The 19,172-nt window shown below is 45.1% G+C and overlaps 3 protein-coding genes and 1 long non-coding RNA gene across 6 annotated transcripts; 3 read left to right on the top strand and 1 right to left on the bottom strand.

Moving 5' to 3' along the window:
- Window positions 1–1,443: 1,443 nt before the first annotated feature.
- On the bottom strand, window positions 1,444–4,519 carry LOC117765940 (zinc finger protein Gfi-1b-like). Of its 2 annotated transcripts, none has more exons than XM_034592578.1 (6): window positions 4,417–4,511; window positions 3,493–3,747; window positions 3,128–3,285; window positions 2,160–2,282; window positions 1,864–2,029; window positions 1,444–1,766 (listed from the first exon to the last, which is right to left on the bottom strand). In XM_034592578.1, the coding sequence occupies exons 1-6, from the start codon at window positions 4,484–4,486 to the stop codon at window positions 1,570–1,572; spliced, it is 969 nt and encodes a 322-aa protein (XP_034448469.1). In that variant the 5' UTR covers window positions 4,487–4,511; the 3' UTR covers window positions 1,444–1,569. The 2 variants fall into 2 exon arrangements, with proteins under 2 accessions (XP_034448469.1, XP_034448470.1); XM_034592579.1 differs by having other exon boundaries at window positions 1,449–1,766; window positions 3,493–3,846; window positions 4,417–4,519.
- Window positions 1,711–3,271, top strand: LOC117765941. The gene is made up of 3 exons (XR_004614643.1): window positions 1,711–1,963; window positions 2,176–2,264; window positions 3,138–3,271. It is a non-coding gene; the product is annotated as an uncharacterized LOC117765941 (long non-coding RNA).
- A 4,477-nt stretch (window positions 4,520–8,996) lies between the features above and the next one.
- Window positions 8,997–13,179, top strand: si:ch211-106h11.1 (volume-regulated anion channel subunit LRRC8D). Of its 2 annotated transcripts, none has more exons than XM_034592574.1 (6): window positions 8,997–9,179; window positions 9,828–10,196; window positions 10,290–10,871; window positions 10,960–11,210; window positions 11,347–11,724; window positions 11,867–13,179. In XM_034592574.1, exons 2-6 carry the CDS (start codon window positions 9,855–9,857, stop codon window positions 12,987–12,989), a joined length of 2,676 nt encoding a protein of 891 aa, XP_034448465.1. In that variant the 5' UTR covers window positions 8,997–9,179; window positions 9,828–9,854; the 3' UTR covers window positions 12,990–13,179. The 2 variants fall into 2 exon arrangements, with proteins under 2 accessions (XP_034448465.1, XP_034448464.1); XM_034592573.1 differs by having other exon boundaries at window positions 9,804–10,196.
- A 677-nt stretch (window positions 13,180–13,856) lies between these two features.
- Window positions 13,857–19,014, top strand: ddx39ab (DEAD (Asp-Glu-Ala-Asp) box polypeptide 39Ab). The gene is made up of 10 exons (XM_034592250.1): window positions 13,857–13,996; window positions 15,191–15,407; window positions 16,027–16,154; window positions 16,450–16,726; window positions 16,812–16,930; window positions 17,041–17,172; window positions 17,421–17,530; window positions 17,677–17,821; window positions 17,910–18,057; window positions 18,349–19,014. Exons 2-10 carry the CDS (start codon window positions 15,200–15,202, stop codon window positions 18,363–18,365), a joined length of 1,284 nt encoding a protein of 427 aa, XP_034448141.1. The 5' UTR covers window positions 13,857–13,996; window positions 15,191–15,199; the 3' UTR covers window positions 18,366–19,014.
- The last annotated feature ends 158 nt before the right edge of the window (window positions 19,015–19,172 follow it).

Genomic DNA, 19,172 nt, shown 5'->3' with positions numbered 1-19,172 from the left:
TCCTCCTGCGAGTCGGAGGGAGGGGGGGGGGGAGAACTGGGACAGAGGTGTGAACAGTGTGTCTGTGCAGCTCTGCTGGGGAGTTGTGTTCATCGCTGTGCAGCAGAAACACACAAAGACCGAAACCATCCCGTAGAACTTAGTCATCGCAGCTTTGTGACAAGTCAAGTGTTTTTATTCAGAGTGAAACGTTGTGCGACGCTGAACGACAGCTTTCTGCATCGAGTCATTTGGAAACTGGCAGCGAGCGTCACTCGATTCTAACACAAACCCCAGAGTCACCAGCTTCAGAGGCAGAACACGCTGCCACACAGGATTCGAGAGGTGACTGTGTGTCAAGAGTCTTTTGAAATATTTGTGTTGTAACCGTGAATCAGCTGGAAATCAAAAAAACGACGTCTTTGTGTTGATGTGTCAAATAAAAGGTTTTAAACTGAGCCACGAATCCACTTTGTCTTTCACCCGCAAATCACACGACTCCTGTGAAGCAAAGGAGGTGAATCTGTTGTGGTTCAATGAAATATATGATATGTATTTGTTTGATAGTAAATTAAGATTTGGCCTTTTCAAAATAAAAAAAGTAGGTGGAAGTGTGATTGTCTCATTCAAACCCAAAATCCTGATCAGTGCATATGTAATCTCTGAGGTTAGATCCACTGAATGCTCAGTAGAAACAGAACTGAGAGTTCACACGTCCTCAGATGTCGTGAAACCTTTTGTTTCTGGAAATTAATTTTTTTAAATAAGCCTCTTGTTCTGAGCATCAGTCTGAACTGTCATCATTAGTGAACTCTGTCTGGAGCCCGGCTGCCATTTATCAAGCTGCTTCAATAATGACAGACAGACAGACACACACACACACACACACACGCACACGCACACACACGCACACACACACACACACACACACACACACACGCACACACACACACACACACACACACACACACACACACACACACACACACACACACACACACACACACACACACACACACACAATCGCTCTTGCCCAACTTTCTGAGGAAAATGGTTTCTGAAAAATTACACTGGATGATGTTGATCTAAAAACTCCGTTGACCAGCGACAACCACAGACATCACGTTTTCACGTCGTCCACCCGTCCGTCCATCACTTGGACTCAATGACAAGCTAAGGGTTGGGGTGGTCAAAGGTCAAAGGTCACCGTGACATCACGTCCGTCTCAATGTCGAGATAATCTTAAAATCACCTTCTGGGAATTTCTTTGGCACAAATTGGTTTGAGAGACGAACAGATGAGACGTTGGTGGATCACATTCATTTATAGGGATATTCAATCTAAAATTACAGGTTTTTGTAGGCGGACATGAAATCTTTCATTTATAAATATATACCCAGATTATTCATATTGTGGTCATGTAGTTTTCTATCAAGAGCCTGAGAAAAGCTCCGATTTGAAGAAGTGAAACAAACCAGAGCAGTTTTACTGAACATCTTTAATCGTGCACATTCTCCCTCGGTGCGTCGTCTTGGCTTCTACGGTTTATAAAATGATAGAGATATTATTTACAGTCTCCTCTTCACCCACTCAGCTCAAGCTGTACACGTTCTCATAGCCGCACTGCGCCTCCTGGTGGCGCTGCAGGTCCACCCGGCGCTGGAAGGTGCTGTGGCAGCGGCCGCAGCTGAACGGCTGGTGGCTGCTGTGCTTTCTGCTGTGGGTGATGAGGTTGGAGCTCTGGCTGAATCCTTTACCGCACACCTTGCACACGTGTGGTTTCTCACCTGAGGGACGACCAGAGGGACGTTAGCTGTTGTTGTTGTTTCGCTGTTTGTGTTGTGTTGTGTTGTGTGTGTTTCTGCTGTTTGTGTGTCGACTCACCCGTGTGAATGAACGTGTGTTTCTTCATGTCGGACTTCTGGTGGAAGCGTTTCCCACAGTACTGGCACGGGTAGGGGCGCGTGTCCGAGTGGATGAGGAGGTGCGTGGACAGGGTGGACGAGCGCTTGAACACTTTGCCACACACCTTGCAGCCGAAGCTACGCTCCTGGAGATTCACACACACACACACACACACACACACACACACACACACACACACACACACACACACTCAGTCATTGTTTCCACTAAAAATGATAACAACCAGTGATCACTCTCTCTCTCTCTCACTGTACCTTCGCTCGGTCATAGCTGCCGAGTGCAGTGAAGCCAAAGGGCACGTGGGTCAGGTCAGAGGTCATCGGTGATGTAGCCAACGGGAACGAGAAGATGTTGCGAAGGTGAACTTCTGAAAGAGGCTGAGGACAGAAAAATAACTAAACAGTTACATATTTGTTATATAAAAATCAATTATATAAATATATTGTTTGTTTAAAGCAGTAATAAGTTATTGTTTGGCCTCTTGGGGGCAGTAGAGCTAACTAGGAACATGAAACAAACATTTTCCACATCAACTTTATTTTTTAATGTGGACGTAGAAAACATGTTGATCAGTTCAGACTCATTTATCATCATGTTGTTGTCCAGCTGGTGACAATACAAGATTTACCCCCAAAAATCCAAAACTTAAGAAGAACATGGAGGATATTTAGATTTATTTTCATATTCAAATATAACTTCTCATATTTATTTTATATTTTATACAAATATACAATATTTAATATATTTTTCAACATGTTGTGGTCACACATCTTGACTTGATTTAACACATTTAAGTGAAAACTGCTTTGTTTTTTATTAAATTAGGCTGAGAGGGTTTTTAAAACTCTTAAAAAATGTATGTATTAAAATGTTTTTAATGTTTGCTTTAAAATTCCAGTGTGAATCAGGCAGGACATTTATCATATTTTATTAAATCTGAAATACACGACCTTGGACTGAGACAAACAGTCAGTCATTAAAAACAGTAAGATAATATGTATCAATACAAATTACAACACTTCAGCACTTTAATGGAGCTCGATTTAACTTTCGTTCAACTTTTTATTTCTTTATCTGGTTAAAACACACACATTTGCAGTTGTCCTCCTTTTGAACACTGATATATTTCACTGATATATTTCACTGATATATTTCACTCATGCACGTTCCCTTTGTGGTCGTGGAGGTTTGAGTGGATTGAGACGTGTGACGGCTGTCGTACCTTTTCACAGAGCGGACACTGGCTGACGGGGGATTTCAGGTCAATGTGTGACGTGTGGTTGAGGAGCATGAAGACCAGTTTCTCCAGCTCCCTCTCTCTCTCAGACGGCCACATGGAGACGGGCCGAGCGGCGTCTCTGTTCCCCTCGGGGACGTTTGCTGGAATAAGAAACGATAACAAAATCTTTTTTCTCTGCCTTTTTGAGATATTTAGTGTAAAAACCCTGGATTTTAAAGTTGCACTTGACTAAACTGATTTCTCAGATAACTCGAAGCCTCTGTCCTCCAAACAACACAACTGCACACTTACTGTGGTCTCAGATAAATGTCATTATAACAAACATTGTAAAGGAGATTGTCTGGTACCTGCAGTACAAGAATCGTGTGTGGAGCCACTGTTGAACTGGACTTCCATCCCATCCAACGGTGAAGCGTCAGCCACAAAGTCTTTGACCCCTGAGGTGGAGGGACTTGCAGGACGCCCCCTGTCCTGTCCCGTCACATGCTGCAGGGCCTGGTCATCTGTGTGGGACGGGGTGTGCTGTCTGACCCTGTACGAGCCGAGGACATGAGTCCGTTTACTCCTGACGAGGAACGACCGCGGCATCGCAGGGGGGTCGACTGGAGAGAGGGAGCGAGGCGAGGTGAAAACCCTCCAGAGAATAACAACCTGCAGGAGCCTGAGGTCGTCTTTCGTGTAACTCACTGAGCTTCACACACCTGCAGGTTCATGTTCAGTTACGATGCCAAAGCTTGAGGTTTCCTGAACAAATGCAGCCTGACACCTGCAGACTGAGGGTTTTACTGAGGACCACCCTGATGTGGGGCTGTCAACTCAACTGCTTTCTAAACTTCCATTTCATTCTAAACAATCAGATTAGAACAGCAGCATATGTATTTAAAATTTAAAATCTTTATTTCCACATTGTCCACATTCCACAAAAGGTATTTATGAAGAGTTATTTATTATTTAAATATTAAGTAATAGCATAAAGATTCTTTGATTGACATTAGATTAGATCATCAAGAAATATACGAGACAACTTGAGGGAACTACGCTTCAGATGAAAAGCAACCTTTTCCCAAATGTATCTCAGACTTTCTAACAAATAAAGATGATTCATTTATTAATCTCTTTTTCTGAGATGATGATTTCCTTCACAGTGTCAAGTTAAAGTCAAGACAATTTCCCACGTTTTAGTTACATAAGACAATGAAAAGTCTGAAAAACATTTAAATTAAATGTAATCATGACAACCAGTTGGATTCCAGCTGCCTTGCTGCTCTTACCTTGGTCTTGCTGAGTGTTTCTTGGGTCTTTGCTGCCGACAACGTCCTCTTTTCTCGTTCTCACACCCATCGACTGATGACATGACACAAAGAGATTTGATTTGATTTTGAGCGGGTGCTGAGGATTGTGGGACTTGAGGCATGGGAGGAGATAAATGGTCGACCTTTATATTTTCCGGTTCTGGACCCACTTAGAATAAAAGTGTCACTTCACCGATGTTCAGGTTATTGACTGAGAGATGAAAAAATGCCCGTGTCACTGCTGTGTTCACTACTATGGTGACTGCCTGTGTAGGTGGACACACACACACACAGAGCATCAGTCGGAAATTTTTTATTTTACGTGGTACCCAACCATCCTACACATCTGCATCTGTGAGAGAGACCTTTTCACCACATTCACCTCAAACACTAAATTACAACCCCGTCGAACTTTTAACCAGGAAGAGGCTGAAAATAATCATATCAACGCTGTTTTATCTTAAATACAAGCTCGGCAGGAAGGAAGATATAAATCTAAAGTCAAGAGTAGAGTTTGATAATCTGTTACAAGTCATTTTTAAACTAAATATTAACTGTACAATCATCTGTGTTCTTTTAAAAATTATTTCAATAATAGATTACTATAATATTTCTTATTATTACCAGTTCTTATAAAGATATTAATTATTTAACTGCACATATTCAGTAACTTGTAAAGAAAACAGGACAGAGAGTCGTGATCATTCATGACTTCCCTAAACTTCTAGTGTCGACAGAAAAAAGTCATTAATCACGTAATGGTTCTTTAAAACCTTTACAAACGATCTGTAGATGATTTAATAGATTATTGCTGAGTGTTTTACAGAATTCGTTAATGTGTGTAGTACAGTTTCCTTTAAACTATGTATAAATGAATATTTTATTAATTAACAACACACCTAAAGCTACTGATAAATCATCTTTAGCCTTTATTGAGATCAGGAATCGATTTTAATCCTAAAACCTCAAACAAAACACACAGATACAAAATATTAAAACACAGAATCACTGTAGAAAAACATGAAGTCTAACTGCATCCATTCAAAATCAGGCATTAAAAGCTCAACATTACTTTGTTTGAGGTAATCACACCTCTACGTAACCATAAAACACAAAACTGATGAACTGGAGTAACTGCAAGATGTGACAACATCTTAGAACATACGATAGAACATTAATCGTAATTATTTGATAATAATCAGCTGCTTCGACAACTCACAGGGTCGTATTTTTATGTGAGGACAATAGAGTTCAGTGAAATCCCAGAAACCTCCTCAAGAGGAATCCACTGACGCTTCTCCTCATGGGAGGAACTAAGAGGGAGAAACTGTTTCTTCAGGAATCAGTTGTCGTGCAGCTGTTTTCATACAAAGGGGTCGAGAATCTGAATTCAGATTGAAATCAAATTGTACAAACTGAAACCAAAGCCTCTCTCAATGTGGCTGTATGTTCGCAGACATGTCATTTGACTCCTGGTACAAGCTGCATGAGACGGAGCTGCGTTCGCCTTGATGTGCACGAGGAGAGGCACGTCGGGGCCATGTGGTCGATGTGGTGGGGGGCTGGCAACCTTTTTCCAGGGGCTGTCAGGGAGAGCAGCCGAGACGAGCGCAGGGAGCGGAGACGGGCTGGTGGCTTTGGTGGCTTTGGGCCTCGTTTGTATCCCGGGGGGGGGGGGGGGGGGGGGGGGGGGGTGGGGGGGGTTCAGGGGCTCCTCGTTCCCCTCATGGTGGCAGAAAGGTGTCTTTCTAGGAACTTGAAACTCAGGAGTGGGGGAGAGAGATATTAGTTCTGGTTTGAGTCGTGCGTTGAAGTCACACCTAACCAGGGAGGACTTGAAATCAAATTAACATGTAGGTGACATTTACTGACATTTTGCTGAATATCTACCTCTTCGTCTACTTTCTCGGTGTGTGTGTGTGTGTGTGTGTGTGTTTTCGTGACAGCCATGTAGGTGTTTCACAGCACGTTAGATTACATCATCTAATGACCAGGGAACGAGAGCTGCCACATTATCAGGCCGCAGCCTCAGCTCTCTGCTGTTTATCTGTGTAGCGTCAGAGGTGCAGTGGTTTCAGTTTGGGAACTTGACAGATGAAGCCACTTTCTCACGGCCAACTTCTCTATCTGTCTTCACCAGTTTACCCCCACCCACCCACTTCTGTCACTGTGGTTGGCAGAAGAGCAAAGTTTACGGACGTGCACGGCCGACGACGCAAAGGGAATCAAGTCTGAGGGCGTAGTGAGATTTTTATGTTGGTTAATGTTTAGTTTGCACATCTAGATTTCACAATATAGCAAAGGAGAAAAAAAAAGCACAATTGAATTAGTAGAACCGTCTATCGCCGTGGGAACTGTGGACTGTGCCTGCTCTCTGCATCACAGGGTCATGTTCAAACGTAAAGCCACAACTCTCTCCGCTCGGCCTGTGCCTCCCACTGAACAGGAAGCCAGGGTTTTTTCTTTGCGTTACGTCTTATCACTTCCTCCTTCTCTTTTCGATCAATCACAGATTCAAACCGAACTGCAGGGTTTTCCATCAAAGTTATATTTGTATATATACAGAGAGGGGGGAGATATATTTGCGGTGATACACAAACACACGCAACCGGATCTGTATCATTTTGAGAACGCGGGGTTAGAGAAAGGTAAGAGGGCGTGAGAACCACAGAATGACACAGTACCCAGGACGGCAGCTGCCTGGCAACATTAGTGGTGGTGGTATATGTCGTGAGAGTCTGAATATGTCATAAGAAGCCTCAATAGTAAAGAAAGGTTCAATATGTAACACCGTAGTGGTGGTATTTACCTTAATGTCAAGACAGATGCCGTAAGATCAACAATCAAACAAGAGCAATGCCGCGATCTTTCACCCGATCTCCTGCGGCGTTCTTCCTACGTGAAAGTCAAATTCCCAGAGAAACCTCCGACCCCATTGTGCCGAGTTCATGTCTGAAATGGCTTTACTGGAAACTCCAACATACATTAGAGTGACCTTAAATGTACTTTGACTTTGTAGTTTGGTCCAGGTTCCGTCCGTTGACAGGGAGGAGGCGAGGTTTAGGACCCCTCCTGCAGCCAGCCACCAGGGGGCGATCAAAACGCTTTGGCTTCACTTTTGGGGAGCTGTCGTGTCGTCCATCTTTATCGAGTCTAAACAAGCACAACTAGATTTGAACACCTGACTGATTTCACACAAATTTCTCGTCTGACGTCTTTCTCCGAAGTGAACAAACTGCTGACTTCACTTCTGTGAACATTTTACAGTCTTTTGTAGTGTAAATCTGAAAGTTACATCAGTAACACAGGACGTGTGAATGCATCGTCTAACCAGGCTCCTCAGATGTTCCAAATTTCATGCACTGAGGTCTGTGACAAGGTCGTGAAGGTTTTTCTCAACATCAACGTGTGAATCCTGTCACATATCACAACCCCACCCTGAACGTCCCTGCCTATGGGCATGGTTGAGTGTTAGCGTGTGTGTGTGTGTGTGTGTGCGTGTAGCAGATGAGAAGGTGTGAAGCCGCAGGCCTTTTCACAGCAGAACCTTGTAACCGAGGGTGAAGATAAGATATCGGCCTCTCGTGATGTCGAGCCCCACCACAGCCACGCTGTCTAAATTTAAAGTCACATATTTCCCTGAAAGTGTCGCTAACAGCTCAATCAAGTTTCACTCCTTGCAGTGACATCGAGAAACTTGAAAAACAAACTTGGTAAAGAACAAAATCACAAGCTCATTGTCATCTCATTTACTTTGTTTACTAGTGACAGGATCAAATGAATCTTTTAGTTGTGAAGATCACTTTGACACTGTCGGAAATACAACTGTTTGCGTTGCTGCTGAGATTCACCTGTCACCTGTTTGCTCTGTTGTTGTTTGTCGGCGTGAACGTGAAAGTACGATGTGGTGAATCTGAATTTCTTCTTCTGGGACAATAGACAAACCAAGAAACTAACGCACACTTTAACACAGCGATAAACACAATGAATACACACACACACCAGCTGTGCAGTGAGGATCACTCTGTGGTTCACTGTCAGTTTGAGTCTTTGCTCCAGATTCTTCTTGACCCAGATACACAAGAAAATAAACACTGACATATGACCCTCACACACACACACACACACACACACACAGACACACACACACTGACTCACGACCCCTTTTTCATTTAAAACTTTTCATATCACTGTCTGCATCTTTAACTTCTAAGGAAACAAACCTTGTTTCCTGCAGACACACACATCCACTCATTGCTATGCAGAGTAACACAACACTTAAACTCCAGCGACCCCTGCTGGACATTATTGGATATGGCAAAGTCGTTTATGTGGGAAAACCCAATCATCATCGTGCACGAGAAAGAAGTAAAAGCAGTGGAACCAATATAAAATTTAGCAGCAGATTTATTGTATTATGAAAAAGAAGGTATAATGAGTTCCAGGGACTTTCTGCATAGTAAGTATTTATTTAATTTTTCCTGTGAATGTGATTTTTGTCTGTTGTTTCCCAGTGATTCAGCTGTGAAGGAGTTAAATGGTGCACACGTTCCCTCGCTGGGTCTCGAACCGGCCTCTCGTGCTGAATTAGATTCCTCAGCCACACATCCTCCATTGCCATGGCAACCCTCCAAAAGCCGAGTGTTGACCGGAGAAGTTTTGTTGTAAGTTCTTCACAGAGGAACCGGACAGCGCCGGAATGAAGTGAGCTGGTCGGGGGGGAGAAAAGTGATTTCCTCGAGGTAGGTGAAAATCAAACTGGGCTTTTTTTTACATTAACATTTTAGCCAAGTAGTGAAGTGTTTCTACTGAACAGTAAATATTGATTTTAGAGTTTAAAAGAGTTTAATAATCAAAATCCCAGCTGAAACTGTTCCTGTCATCAAGGCTGTGTGGGTGCAAACAACCCCAGAGCTGTATTTTGGTTAAACTCGAAATGTGAATGGTTATTAACTACATATACACACATATACACTTTTCCAGTCTTTTTCGACCACTCACTTCAGTTCAGTTTCTTGCCGGTGAGCAGACTGGAGAAGCCGGGGGATCAAACCACCGACCGCCTTGTTAGTGGACGACCCTCTCTACCTCCTGAACCACAGCTTCCCTGAATATTGATAAACCCTGTTGACATGACATTGTTCAAAAGCAAGGACCGAACACTAATACAGAAATCTTTTGTGAAATAAATGAAACAAATAACGTGTGCAGGACCAAAATGTTCATTAATATTAATACGAAAATAAGAATAAGAATCTTTTGGGGCCTTTAAAATGGGAAAACTCGGACCAGAATATTTACATGTTGATAATTGCTCTTGCATTAAACTTATATTTATACGTCACAACTTTATGTGCATGGCTCAGACTTTTCTTCACCGTCTCTTCCAGTCGTCCCTGAAAGAACCAGAGGTCGCCATGTTCTCCCTGTCAGAGCTGGTGCCTCTCAACCAGCAGCAGAACCGGTCCAAACTGCTGAAGCCCTGGTGGGAGGTCTTCATGGATTACCTGGTGGTGCTGATGCTGATGACGTCTGTTCTGACCTGCACCGAGCAGCTGTCCAGGGATCGAGTGGTGTGCCTTCCCTTGGATCCGTCTGTCACTGCAAACACCAGCAGTCGCAGTTTCTCAACTCGTGACACTGTGGCTACGGCTCCATCGTCAGAGCAGCCGATGCAAATTGAACCTGACGACCTTCACTCTGCACCCAGAGGTCGACGCACTCATCTGGTCTATCAGCAGTATGTGTACATCAGCCAGGTACTGTTACACTCATTAACACATATTGTGTGTGTAACTGCACATGTCCGATGAGAAGGTTAAATAATAATCTACCGTCTGCTTACACTCCAGGTGTGCTACCACGAGGCCTTGCCGTTGTGCTCCCGCTTCTTCCCCTACATGGCCCTGCTGCAGTCTCTGGTGCTGCTCGCCAGCGGCTCCTTCTGGCTCCACTTCCCCCGCACCTCCGCTCGCATCGAGCACTTCCTCGCCATCTTGGCGAAGTGCTGCGAGTCGCCCTGGACGTCTCAAGCCCTGTCTCACGCCGCCCGGCAGGAGAACGTCCGGGAGATGGAGGCGGAGAGACAACCTCCCCGACCTCCTCCCCCTTCATCCTCACCCCCAGTGACCCGCACGAGAAGCTCCACCACAGACTCAGGCACAGACAGCCCACTGCTGAGGAGGTCAGATAGTAGTGTGTCCTCGGCTGTACCTCCCTCTCCGTGCCCCTCCACGCTCTCCTGTGCCTCCACCATGTCGTCAGGGTCCCTCACCTCCCGGGGGTGCTCTCCTGGTTCCAAGCCGTCGGTCGTGGTTGACAGTCCCAGGCAGGACATCAGTCTGGATAAAAGTGATGGGGAACAGGCCAGGGCTCTGTTCGAAAGGGTCAGGAAATTCCGGTCCCACTGTGAAAGCTCAGCTGTCATCTACAAGGTGAGAGATCCTCTAGTCTGGATGATCTGTAGTAGATCTATAGATCATACACGTTCTTCTATGTCTGTTACCTTCATCTCTCTTTCAGGTCTACTTGGCTCAGACGATATTCAAACTGCTGATGGTAACTCTGATCGTGAGTTACACCATCCCTCTTCTCAGCAACTTGTCCTTCACGCACACGTGTCGCCCTGAGGAGCAGGACCTGGTGGGCTACGCTGCCTTTGACTGTATCCACGTGCTCTCCTCACTTCTACGCAAGCTGCTGGTGGCCTACCTGGCCCTGCTGGGGCTGTACGGCCTTCTCAGCGTTTACACCCTCAGCTGGATTTTACACAGGTGAGCAGGGATAAACATGTTTGTGCTGTAACGTTATATTTTGGTAAAACCCTTAAAGCTGCTCTAATGAATATTTGTGTGTGTGATGTGAATCTACCAACGGTTCTTATCATGTTTTTTGTCTGTGCCTTTTGAGCTCTTTACAACAGTATTCATTCCACTCCCTGAAAGAGCTGTGCTCCCTGAGAGACGTCCCAGACCTGAGGAACGACCTGGCCTTTCTGTTACACATGTTGGACCAGTATGACCCTTTGCTGGTCCAGCGACTCTCCATGTTTTTGTCGCCGGTCGGTGAGAGCAGGCTGCTGGAGGAAAGCTTGGAGCAGCGATGGGGGGAGGAGAAGCTTCGAGCCATGACGAGCGTGGATGAAGACGGCTGCTCCAGACTGCAGCTGGTGGCCCTTCCTCGCCTTCCTCCAGTCCTCTTCACCCTCAGCCAGCTCCAGGTTCTCAAACTGGAGCTCATCAAAGAGGCCAGGTTCACTGCCCAGGTAGCCAACATGACGTCCCTCAGGTGAGTGGTGCAGTGGTGTAGTCGGGCTTCACAAGTTTTAAACAATGCAAAGCAAATCAAAAGTTCTTTCCAAAGCAGTACAATAGTACAAACAAGTATTTCTTTGTCACTAACATACTTTATTTGGTTGTTCCTACGACAGAGAGCTCCACCTCTACCACTGCACAGCAGCTGTGGATCCCAGTGCACTTGGAGTCCTCCAGGAACGTCTGGAGAGCTTCCACCTCACCTTTACTCAGGCATCAGAGATCCCCAGCTGGGTCCTCTCCCTCCGCAGCCTGCATGAGCTCCACCTCTCTGGTCGCCTGAGCAGTGAAGGTGGGGTAGGCCGCAGCTGGGCGCTGGGCAGCCTCAGCCGGCTGCGTCACCTCCGTGTGCTGGTGATTCGAGGCATGCTACAGCGGATCCCTGCAGAGGTGTGTGAGGTGGCAGGCAGCTTGGTGAGACTGGAGATCCACAACGAGGGCACCAGGCTGCTGGTTCTGACAGGCCTGAAGCGAATGCTCGACCTGACCGAGCTGCTGCTGCAGGACTGCCAGCTGCAGCGGTTGCCCTCTGCACTGCTGTCTCTGACCAAGCTGCGGACACTTGACCTGCAGCATAATAACTTGAGGACTCTGGAGGAGCTGCTCAGTCTGGCTCATCTACGGCGTCTCTCTTGCCTCAGACTTGCCTATAACCGTGTTGTAGTGCTGCCGGCTAGTGTTGGTGTGCTTCGGGGCCTTGAGCTCCTGGACCTGTCCAACAACCAGCTCCAGAGCCTTCCCTCAGCCCTCTTCACTCTGCGCCTCCTTCGCAGGCTCCTGTTGGCGGGCAACCTGCTGGAGGGGCTGCCTGCAGAGATAAAGTCCCTGCAGCTGCTCACAGAGCTGGATCTCAGTGGGAACAGGCTGGAGAACCTGCCCCCTGAGCTATTCAGCGGTTGTCTGGAGCTGCGCATCCTAAACGTGGCTCACAATTGTCTTAGTTCTTTACCTTGTGGGATTGCAGCTTTAAATAAGCTGTGCAGGTTGGACTTGCGTACCAACATTCTGCAGGAGCTGCCTTCTGAACTGGGCTGCTGCACAGGCCTGCACAGAGGGGGTCTACTGGTGGAAGACTGGCTGTTTCTTTCGTTGCCTCCCAGTGTCAGGGACTTCCTGAGCCGTTCATGCTCCCCCTCTGATGCACACTCGGGGGATCGTTCCCGTCCAGAGTCGGACAGCTTCCCGTACTTCTCTCCGACACAGTGGAGCTTCTCTTCCGCTCTGGAATCACAGATATAAGTTTAATGTGGATCCTAGTAGTATCCTAACACTGTTTATCTTCTGTCAGGTATCTTTGTGTTGTGATATATTTTATATTTACCTGCACACTGCTTTTAGCTACATAGTTTTCCTGTCCTGGTTCTTCTAACACAACATTCTTGTAGCGCCAAATCATTGTAAACATTATCTCAGGCCACTTTACATAGAAGGTCGTGAACTTTGGAGACTGGAGAGAAATGAGCTCCTGTCTTTTCAGAAGACAAAAAACCGGTTCCACAGCACAATATGTTTAAAGGGTTTGTCCTGGTATAAACCTGAAGTGGAATAACCAGTTTGCAGCGATTCAAGGAAGCTGCTTCAACCTATTTTCTTCTGTGTGTTTCAGCCAAATATCAGAAGCTTAACGACTTTGACTTTTGATTATTGATTAATATCGTTTAAGGGTTTGTCCTGATGAAGCATGAAGTGGAATAAACATTAGAATATATATGTATATATTTGTATTATTGACTCAGCTGATTCCAAGTATTTTGTTCTGTTTGTTTCAGCAAAATGTGAGCAACTGATTTTTTGATTATTGTTTAATATTTGTTAAGGGTTTGTCCTGATGAGCATAAAGTGGAATAACCAGTTTGCACTTATTCAAGGAAGTTGCGTACGATGCATTAGAATAAAACAGTATATTTTCTTTATTGACTCAGCTGATTCCAGTTTCCAGTATTTTGTTCTGTGTGTTTCAGCAAAAAATATCAGAAACTTACCAACTTTGAGTTTTGATTATTGATCGACATTGGACGCTCGCGAGCTCCCGTACGGCCGCTCTCCGACGCGTCCCGCTTTTTTCCGGACTGCGGAACCGGTTCTGACCAATCGCCGCACGCGTTGGCAAATTGTCGCGCGGCTCCACCAATCAGCGGGGCGGGCGGCGGCGGAGGCGGAACTTCCGGCCGCTGGTATAAACGAAGTGAGGCCTCGCATGCGGTTCGGATCTGAAGCTGCTGCAGAAACAAGCTAACGCCGACAAGGTGAGCGCGTGGAACCGCGATTTAATTTTTAAACATCCACAGAGTTTGAAGAAGTTTTCTGTCGTCGCTTCGAGTTTTAATGTTATTTTCGGTAACAGCGCAGCTTCTCCACGAGCAATTAGCTTCCTCCATTGTTTGCGTGCGGGCTGCTACCGGGAGCTAGCTAGCGTTGTTATAGCTTAGCATCCGCTAGCTTAGCCGAGCGGCCGTTCTTCTTCTTCTTCTTCTTCACGTTCGCTCGGTAAATGCGCAACTTTGTCGTTTTCCCACCGACGCGTTCATAACAAATATCCGTATTTCTTCTGTTTCTACTGTTCGTAGTAATAACCCGTTAGCATCCGCAGGTTCGGGAATAGTATACGCACGTTAGCATTGCCACGTTAGCATCGGTTACGCAACACAATAGCGATTCGGCGTCGTTCCGAAGCTAACCGGTTATGCTAGCTTTAACCAGGCTTTGTGTGTTTTTACACTTTACTCACAGAGAACTCACGAATCAGACTCGTCTCAGTTCGGTTTCTCCCGCTAGATTTGTGCGTAATTAGCCAAACATCGTGTATCTGTGATGCTCACCACCGCTGATTTCCATCGGTTTATCAATCAATCACGATTTGTTTGTGTAGCTCGTTTACACAAAACAGTTTGTCTCATGGGACTGAACAAGGTTCGAGCTCCTTTTGTTCTTAAACACAAACAAGAGCAAAACTACCAATAAATAAACTATTTACAGGATAAAACGTTTAAACCTCAGAGTTACATGTGAGGGGTCGTTTCTCAGGACAAACAGAAAGTTTAACTTAACATCAGCAAAACAAGTGTTTACAACATTAATAAGAAGAAACTTTGTAAGAATGTAAAAGTGTGTAAATGATTAAAGTATTTATACATGAGAAAGGTCTGATAGAAGTGAAGGAGGAGCAGTGATGAATGAATCATGGAGTTATTGTTAGTAATGGTATGTGAAGCAGTCTTGTTTTGACAAGTTCTATTGTCCAGTCTACGATCCACCATTTTATATCAATTCTTAGTTCTATGAGCAGACCTGTTGACTTCCTAACAAATCTGCCTCATGAGAACTTACTCATCACTTTGACCCTTTGCTCAAACCACTTATCTAAATGTGTGGAACCCCAGTAGGTGATATATAACCGTGATCGGGTTATAACACTGACTTTGTCCTTTTTTGTGTTCCAGACAGATAAAATGGCAGAGAATGACGTTGACAACGAGCTGCTCGACTACGAAGAGGATGAGGAGCCACAAGGAGCACCTGAGAGTGCAGCCCCCGCCGGCAAGAAGGAGGTGAAGGGCTCCTACGTCTCCATCCACAGCTCCGGCTTCAGGGATTTCCTGCTCAAGCCAGAGCTGCTGCGCGCCATCATCGACTGTGGTTTTGAGCATCCATCTGAAGGTGAGAGGAACATGGTTGCATTGGTTTGAGTTCCCCCCGGTTGTCCAGCTGGGGGGAAGTAAGGCTTCTGTGTTTTTAGAAGTAGGACTGAAGCGACTACCACACTCACAGAAGTCCCTGACTGAAATCTTTGCATTAAAGTTGTAGTAGTATAAATCATTTTAGTGTGAACTGCTCAGTGGTGACTGTTTCACATGGACCTCCTGTTGTCTTGCTCTTGTGGTCATTTAAAGACGCAGCTTTATTTGTTGTGTATATGCACACGTACTAGGAATTTGACTCCAGTGTTAATTGCACTCGGTGTACATACACAAATAGACAAAGCTATCAAAATACACAACTACAAGCTATTTAATAAGGAAATAAGTACTGGATGACTATAAAAAAACATAGCTGCTGCCCTTATTAGAAGACTTAGTGTCCAGTAGTAGCTCATACGATTATTTTCTGTAAATGTCGCCACTGTAGTTGGCTGAATTGACGATGCTGCAGTTGGATCTGCTGCTTCGTCAAATGCAAACTGTTTTAAAACAAGAGCATTATTTTTCTTGTTGCTTGAAATCATTCCTGCTCAGACACTGAAAGTTCACCTTCCTAAACTTTTCTTTTTTCCATACAGTCCAGCATGAATGCATCCCACAAGCCATCTTGGGCATGGACATCCTGTGTCAAGCCAAGTCTGGTATGGGCAAGACAGCCGTGTTTGTGCTCGCCACACTGCAACAGATTGAACCCGTCGACGGACAGGTTAGTGTTTAAAGACATCATCCTGCGCCTGGTTTCATTTGGATTTGATGGTTTCCTTCTAGTCATCTCCGATGTATTATGTTTATATTGGAAAGCACAGATCAAAAGTTAGAGTAGGTGACAAATGTTAGACTGTTCTGTTTGATCAGTTTCAAATATTTACGTGCTTTTGAATCTTGTAGTGGCATTTTAAGATGGTACAAATCTTTCCATCTCAGTGAATTATTTGAAATTGATTCATCTTCTTTTAAAGAAAATGTATTAAGATGCTGAGTGTTTTGTTTCTGATCCCCAGGTGTCTGTGTTAGTCATGTGCCACACACGAGAGCTGGCCTTCCAGATCAGCAAAGAGTACGAGCGCTTCTCCAAGTACATGCCCACAGTTAAAGCAGCGGTGTTCTTCGGCGGCATGGCCATCAAGAAGGACGAAGATGTCCTGAAGAAGAACTGCCCCCACATCGTCGTCGGAACACCCGGTCGCATCCTCGCTCTCATCCGCAACAAGACCCTCGGCCTGAAAAACGTGAAACATTTTGTCCTGGATGAGTGTGACAAGATGCTGGAGCAGCTAGGTGTGTTCTTTAGACCTTTCTTCTTGGTTTTACTTGGTTGTACTTTCGATGTCGATATTAAATCTGACGTTCTTTTGTGTGTCAGACATGAGGCGTGACGTTCAGGACATCTTCAGGATCACACCCCATGAGAAGCAGGTCATGATGTTCAGTGCCACTCTGAGCAAGGAGATCCGACCAGTGTGCCGCAAATTCATGCAGGATGTAAGTGATGAAGCATTAAACTGCTCTTGCATCAAAGCCACTGTTCATATTTAATTCCACTTCATTCTAATATGTTTTGACTAACGACTGAACCTCCACCTCCTGTGCAGCCCATGGAAGTATTTGTGGACGACGAGACCAAACTCACACTTCATGGCCTGCAACAGTACTACTGCAAGCTGAAGGACAGTGAGAAGAACCGAAAGCTCTTCGACCTCCTCGACGTGTTGGAGTTCAACCAGGTAGGAGACGGAGCTGGTGCACGACTCAGAGTGGGATCATTTCAATCAGCCATAAATTAGACTTCATAGTCTGAAGAAATCCCAGTTGTTGGCTTGTGGTCTATAAGATTAACACATAGTCTGCAATGAGAGGATAGAACTATAAATACTATATATTATACATGTATAAAACAGCCTAATGTTGTATATTGATAGAAGTTGTGTCCTCTCAGAAGTGGCACATTCTAATACCCTTGCTTCCCCTCTAGGTGGTGATCTTTGTCAAGTCAGTCCAGCGGTGCATCGCTCTCTCCCAGCTTCTGGTGGAACAGAATTTCCCGGCCATCGCCATCCACAGGGGAATGGCTCAGGAGGAGAGGTGAGACACGTGCACACAAATGACCCCCAGCGCTCTGATTGCACAAGGCTTCATTAGTGAACTGGACACATCAATATTTCAGTAAAGCCACAGCAGCTGTTGATGATAATCCCTCTCTGACTCTGTCCCCCCCCCTCTCCACTTAGGCTGTCTCGCTATCAGCAATTCAAGGACTTCCAAAGGCGGATCTTGGTGGCAACTAACCTTTTTGGACGAGGGATGGACATCGAGCGAGTCAATATCGTCTTCAACTACGACATGCCCGAGGATTCTGACACCTATTTACACAGGGTGAGTAAATGCACACTTTTTCTGTCACCTCTATCGGTCCCATCATGAGGGACGTTATAGTCTAACGTGTTAAATCTCTCTACACCAGGTCGCCCGTGCTGGTAGGTTTGGAACCAAAGGCCTGGCTATCACCTTTGTGTCTGACGAGACCGACGCCAAGATTCTGAACGACGTGCAGGACCGCTTCGAGGTCAACGTGGCCGAGCTGCCAGACGAGATCGACATCTCCTCTTACAGTAAGTCAACTTCCAAATGTCTGCTGAATTGCACTGATGCTTGTTGACTTTATTGCCGTGGAACCTTTTAAGGGATTTGATTTGAGGATTAAGTGAGTTCAAAGCCCCACAGATAATCAGCTGGTCCAATAAAACTTTGAAGAGTCATTTGGCAACTGGAGGCGGCAGTTGGTGCTGCCATGTCACTCATCAAATCAAATCCCCAACATGTTTAACCTGTCGGTGTGCTCAGCTGTCGCTCTGGCTCTGTTTCACGTGTTCACTCGGTGTCTCTCCTCTGTTCCTCCGCAGTCGAGCAGTCCAGATGAGTCCTCCAGCCCAGAGCAAGTCTTCTCTCCATGGATCCCGAGTCTTGTATTTGGAATTCGTCGGTCTCCACTGTTGATTTGAACGTTCTGTGCGTTCCCTTGTTCACCAAACATTTGTTTTTACTGTCAGTTTTGGGGAGGGGGTGGGGGGGGTACTGTCTATTTTTAATTTGTCTTTTATTGTTTGTTTTATGCTCAATGAAATTAAAACTTTTTATAAAATGCCATTTTTACTATTGTGGTCTCTTGTGAGGCTATTCTTGTCTCTACCACATTTTCATTGATCTTAGTCTGGAGCAGTTCAAGAAGTTCTAAGGAACATAAAAGCAATTTCAGGCCCCCCCCCCCTTCAATGTTAAAACTAGACTATAGTTGTTTCTCCCCATTGCAACACAAAATGAGATTTAGAAATGATCCAGTAGTCCTGTAGGTAACAGTGGACGACACACTTATGGCTCATATGGCAGCTCGCTCTCTGACTTTTCAATTTAACGCCTCCAACTAAGTTATCAAGTGGAGCCATGGTGGTGAATTTTGCTAAATTTTAACTCAACTATGTCATTAGCGCACTGTATAATCAAGTAATTTCTGTTTATGTATCGGTTGGTATCTTGTTTTTAGGTATTAAAACACTTAACACAAAACTACAGTCACACAATGTCATTAATTGTATGTATTCCTGTTAACTAAGCAAAAAATCTAGCAGCTTGATAATCGGCGTTCGATGGTTTGATGAGAAAAAACTTAATTGATCTCACATAAGGGAATTTCACCAGATTTTTTCATCCACTTAAACATTATTTTTGT

Source organism: Hippoglossus hippoglossus, chromosome 8, assembly GCF_009819705.1.
Source record: "Hippoglossus hippoglossus isolate fHipHip1 chromosome 8, fHipHip1.pri, whole genome shotgun sequence".
Taxonomy (NCBI): domain Eukaryota; kingdom Metazoa; phylum Chordata; class Actinopteri; order Pleuronectiformes; family Pleuronectidae; genus Hippoglossus; species Hippoglossus hippoglossus.
This window is presented reverse-complemented; position numbering and strand designations above follow the sequence as displayed.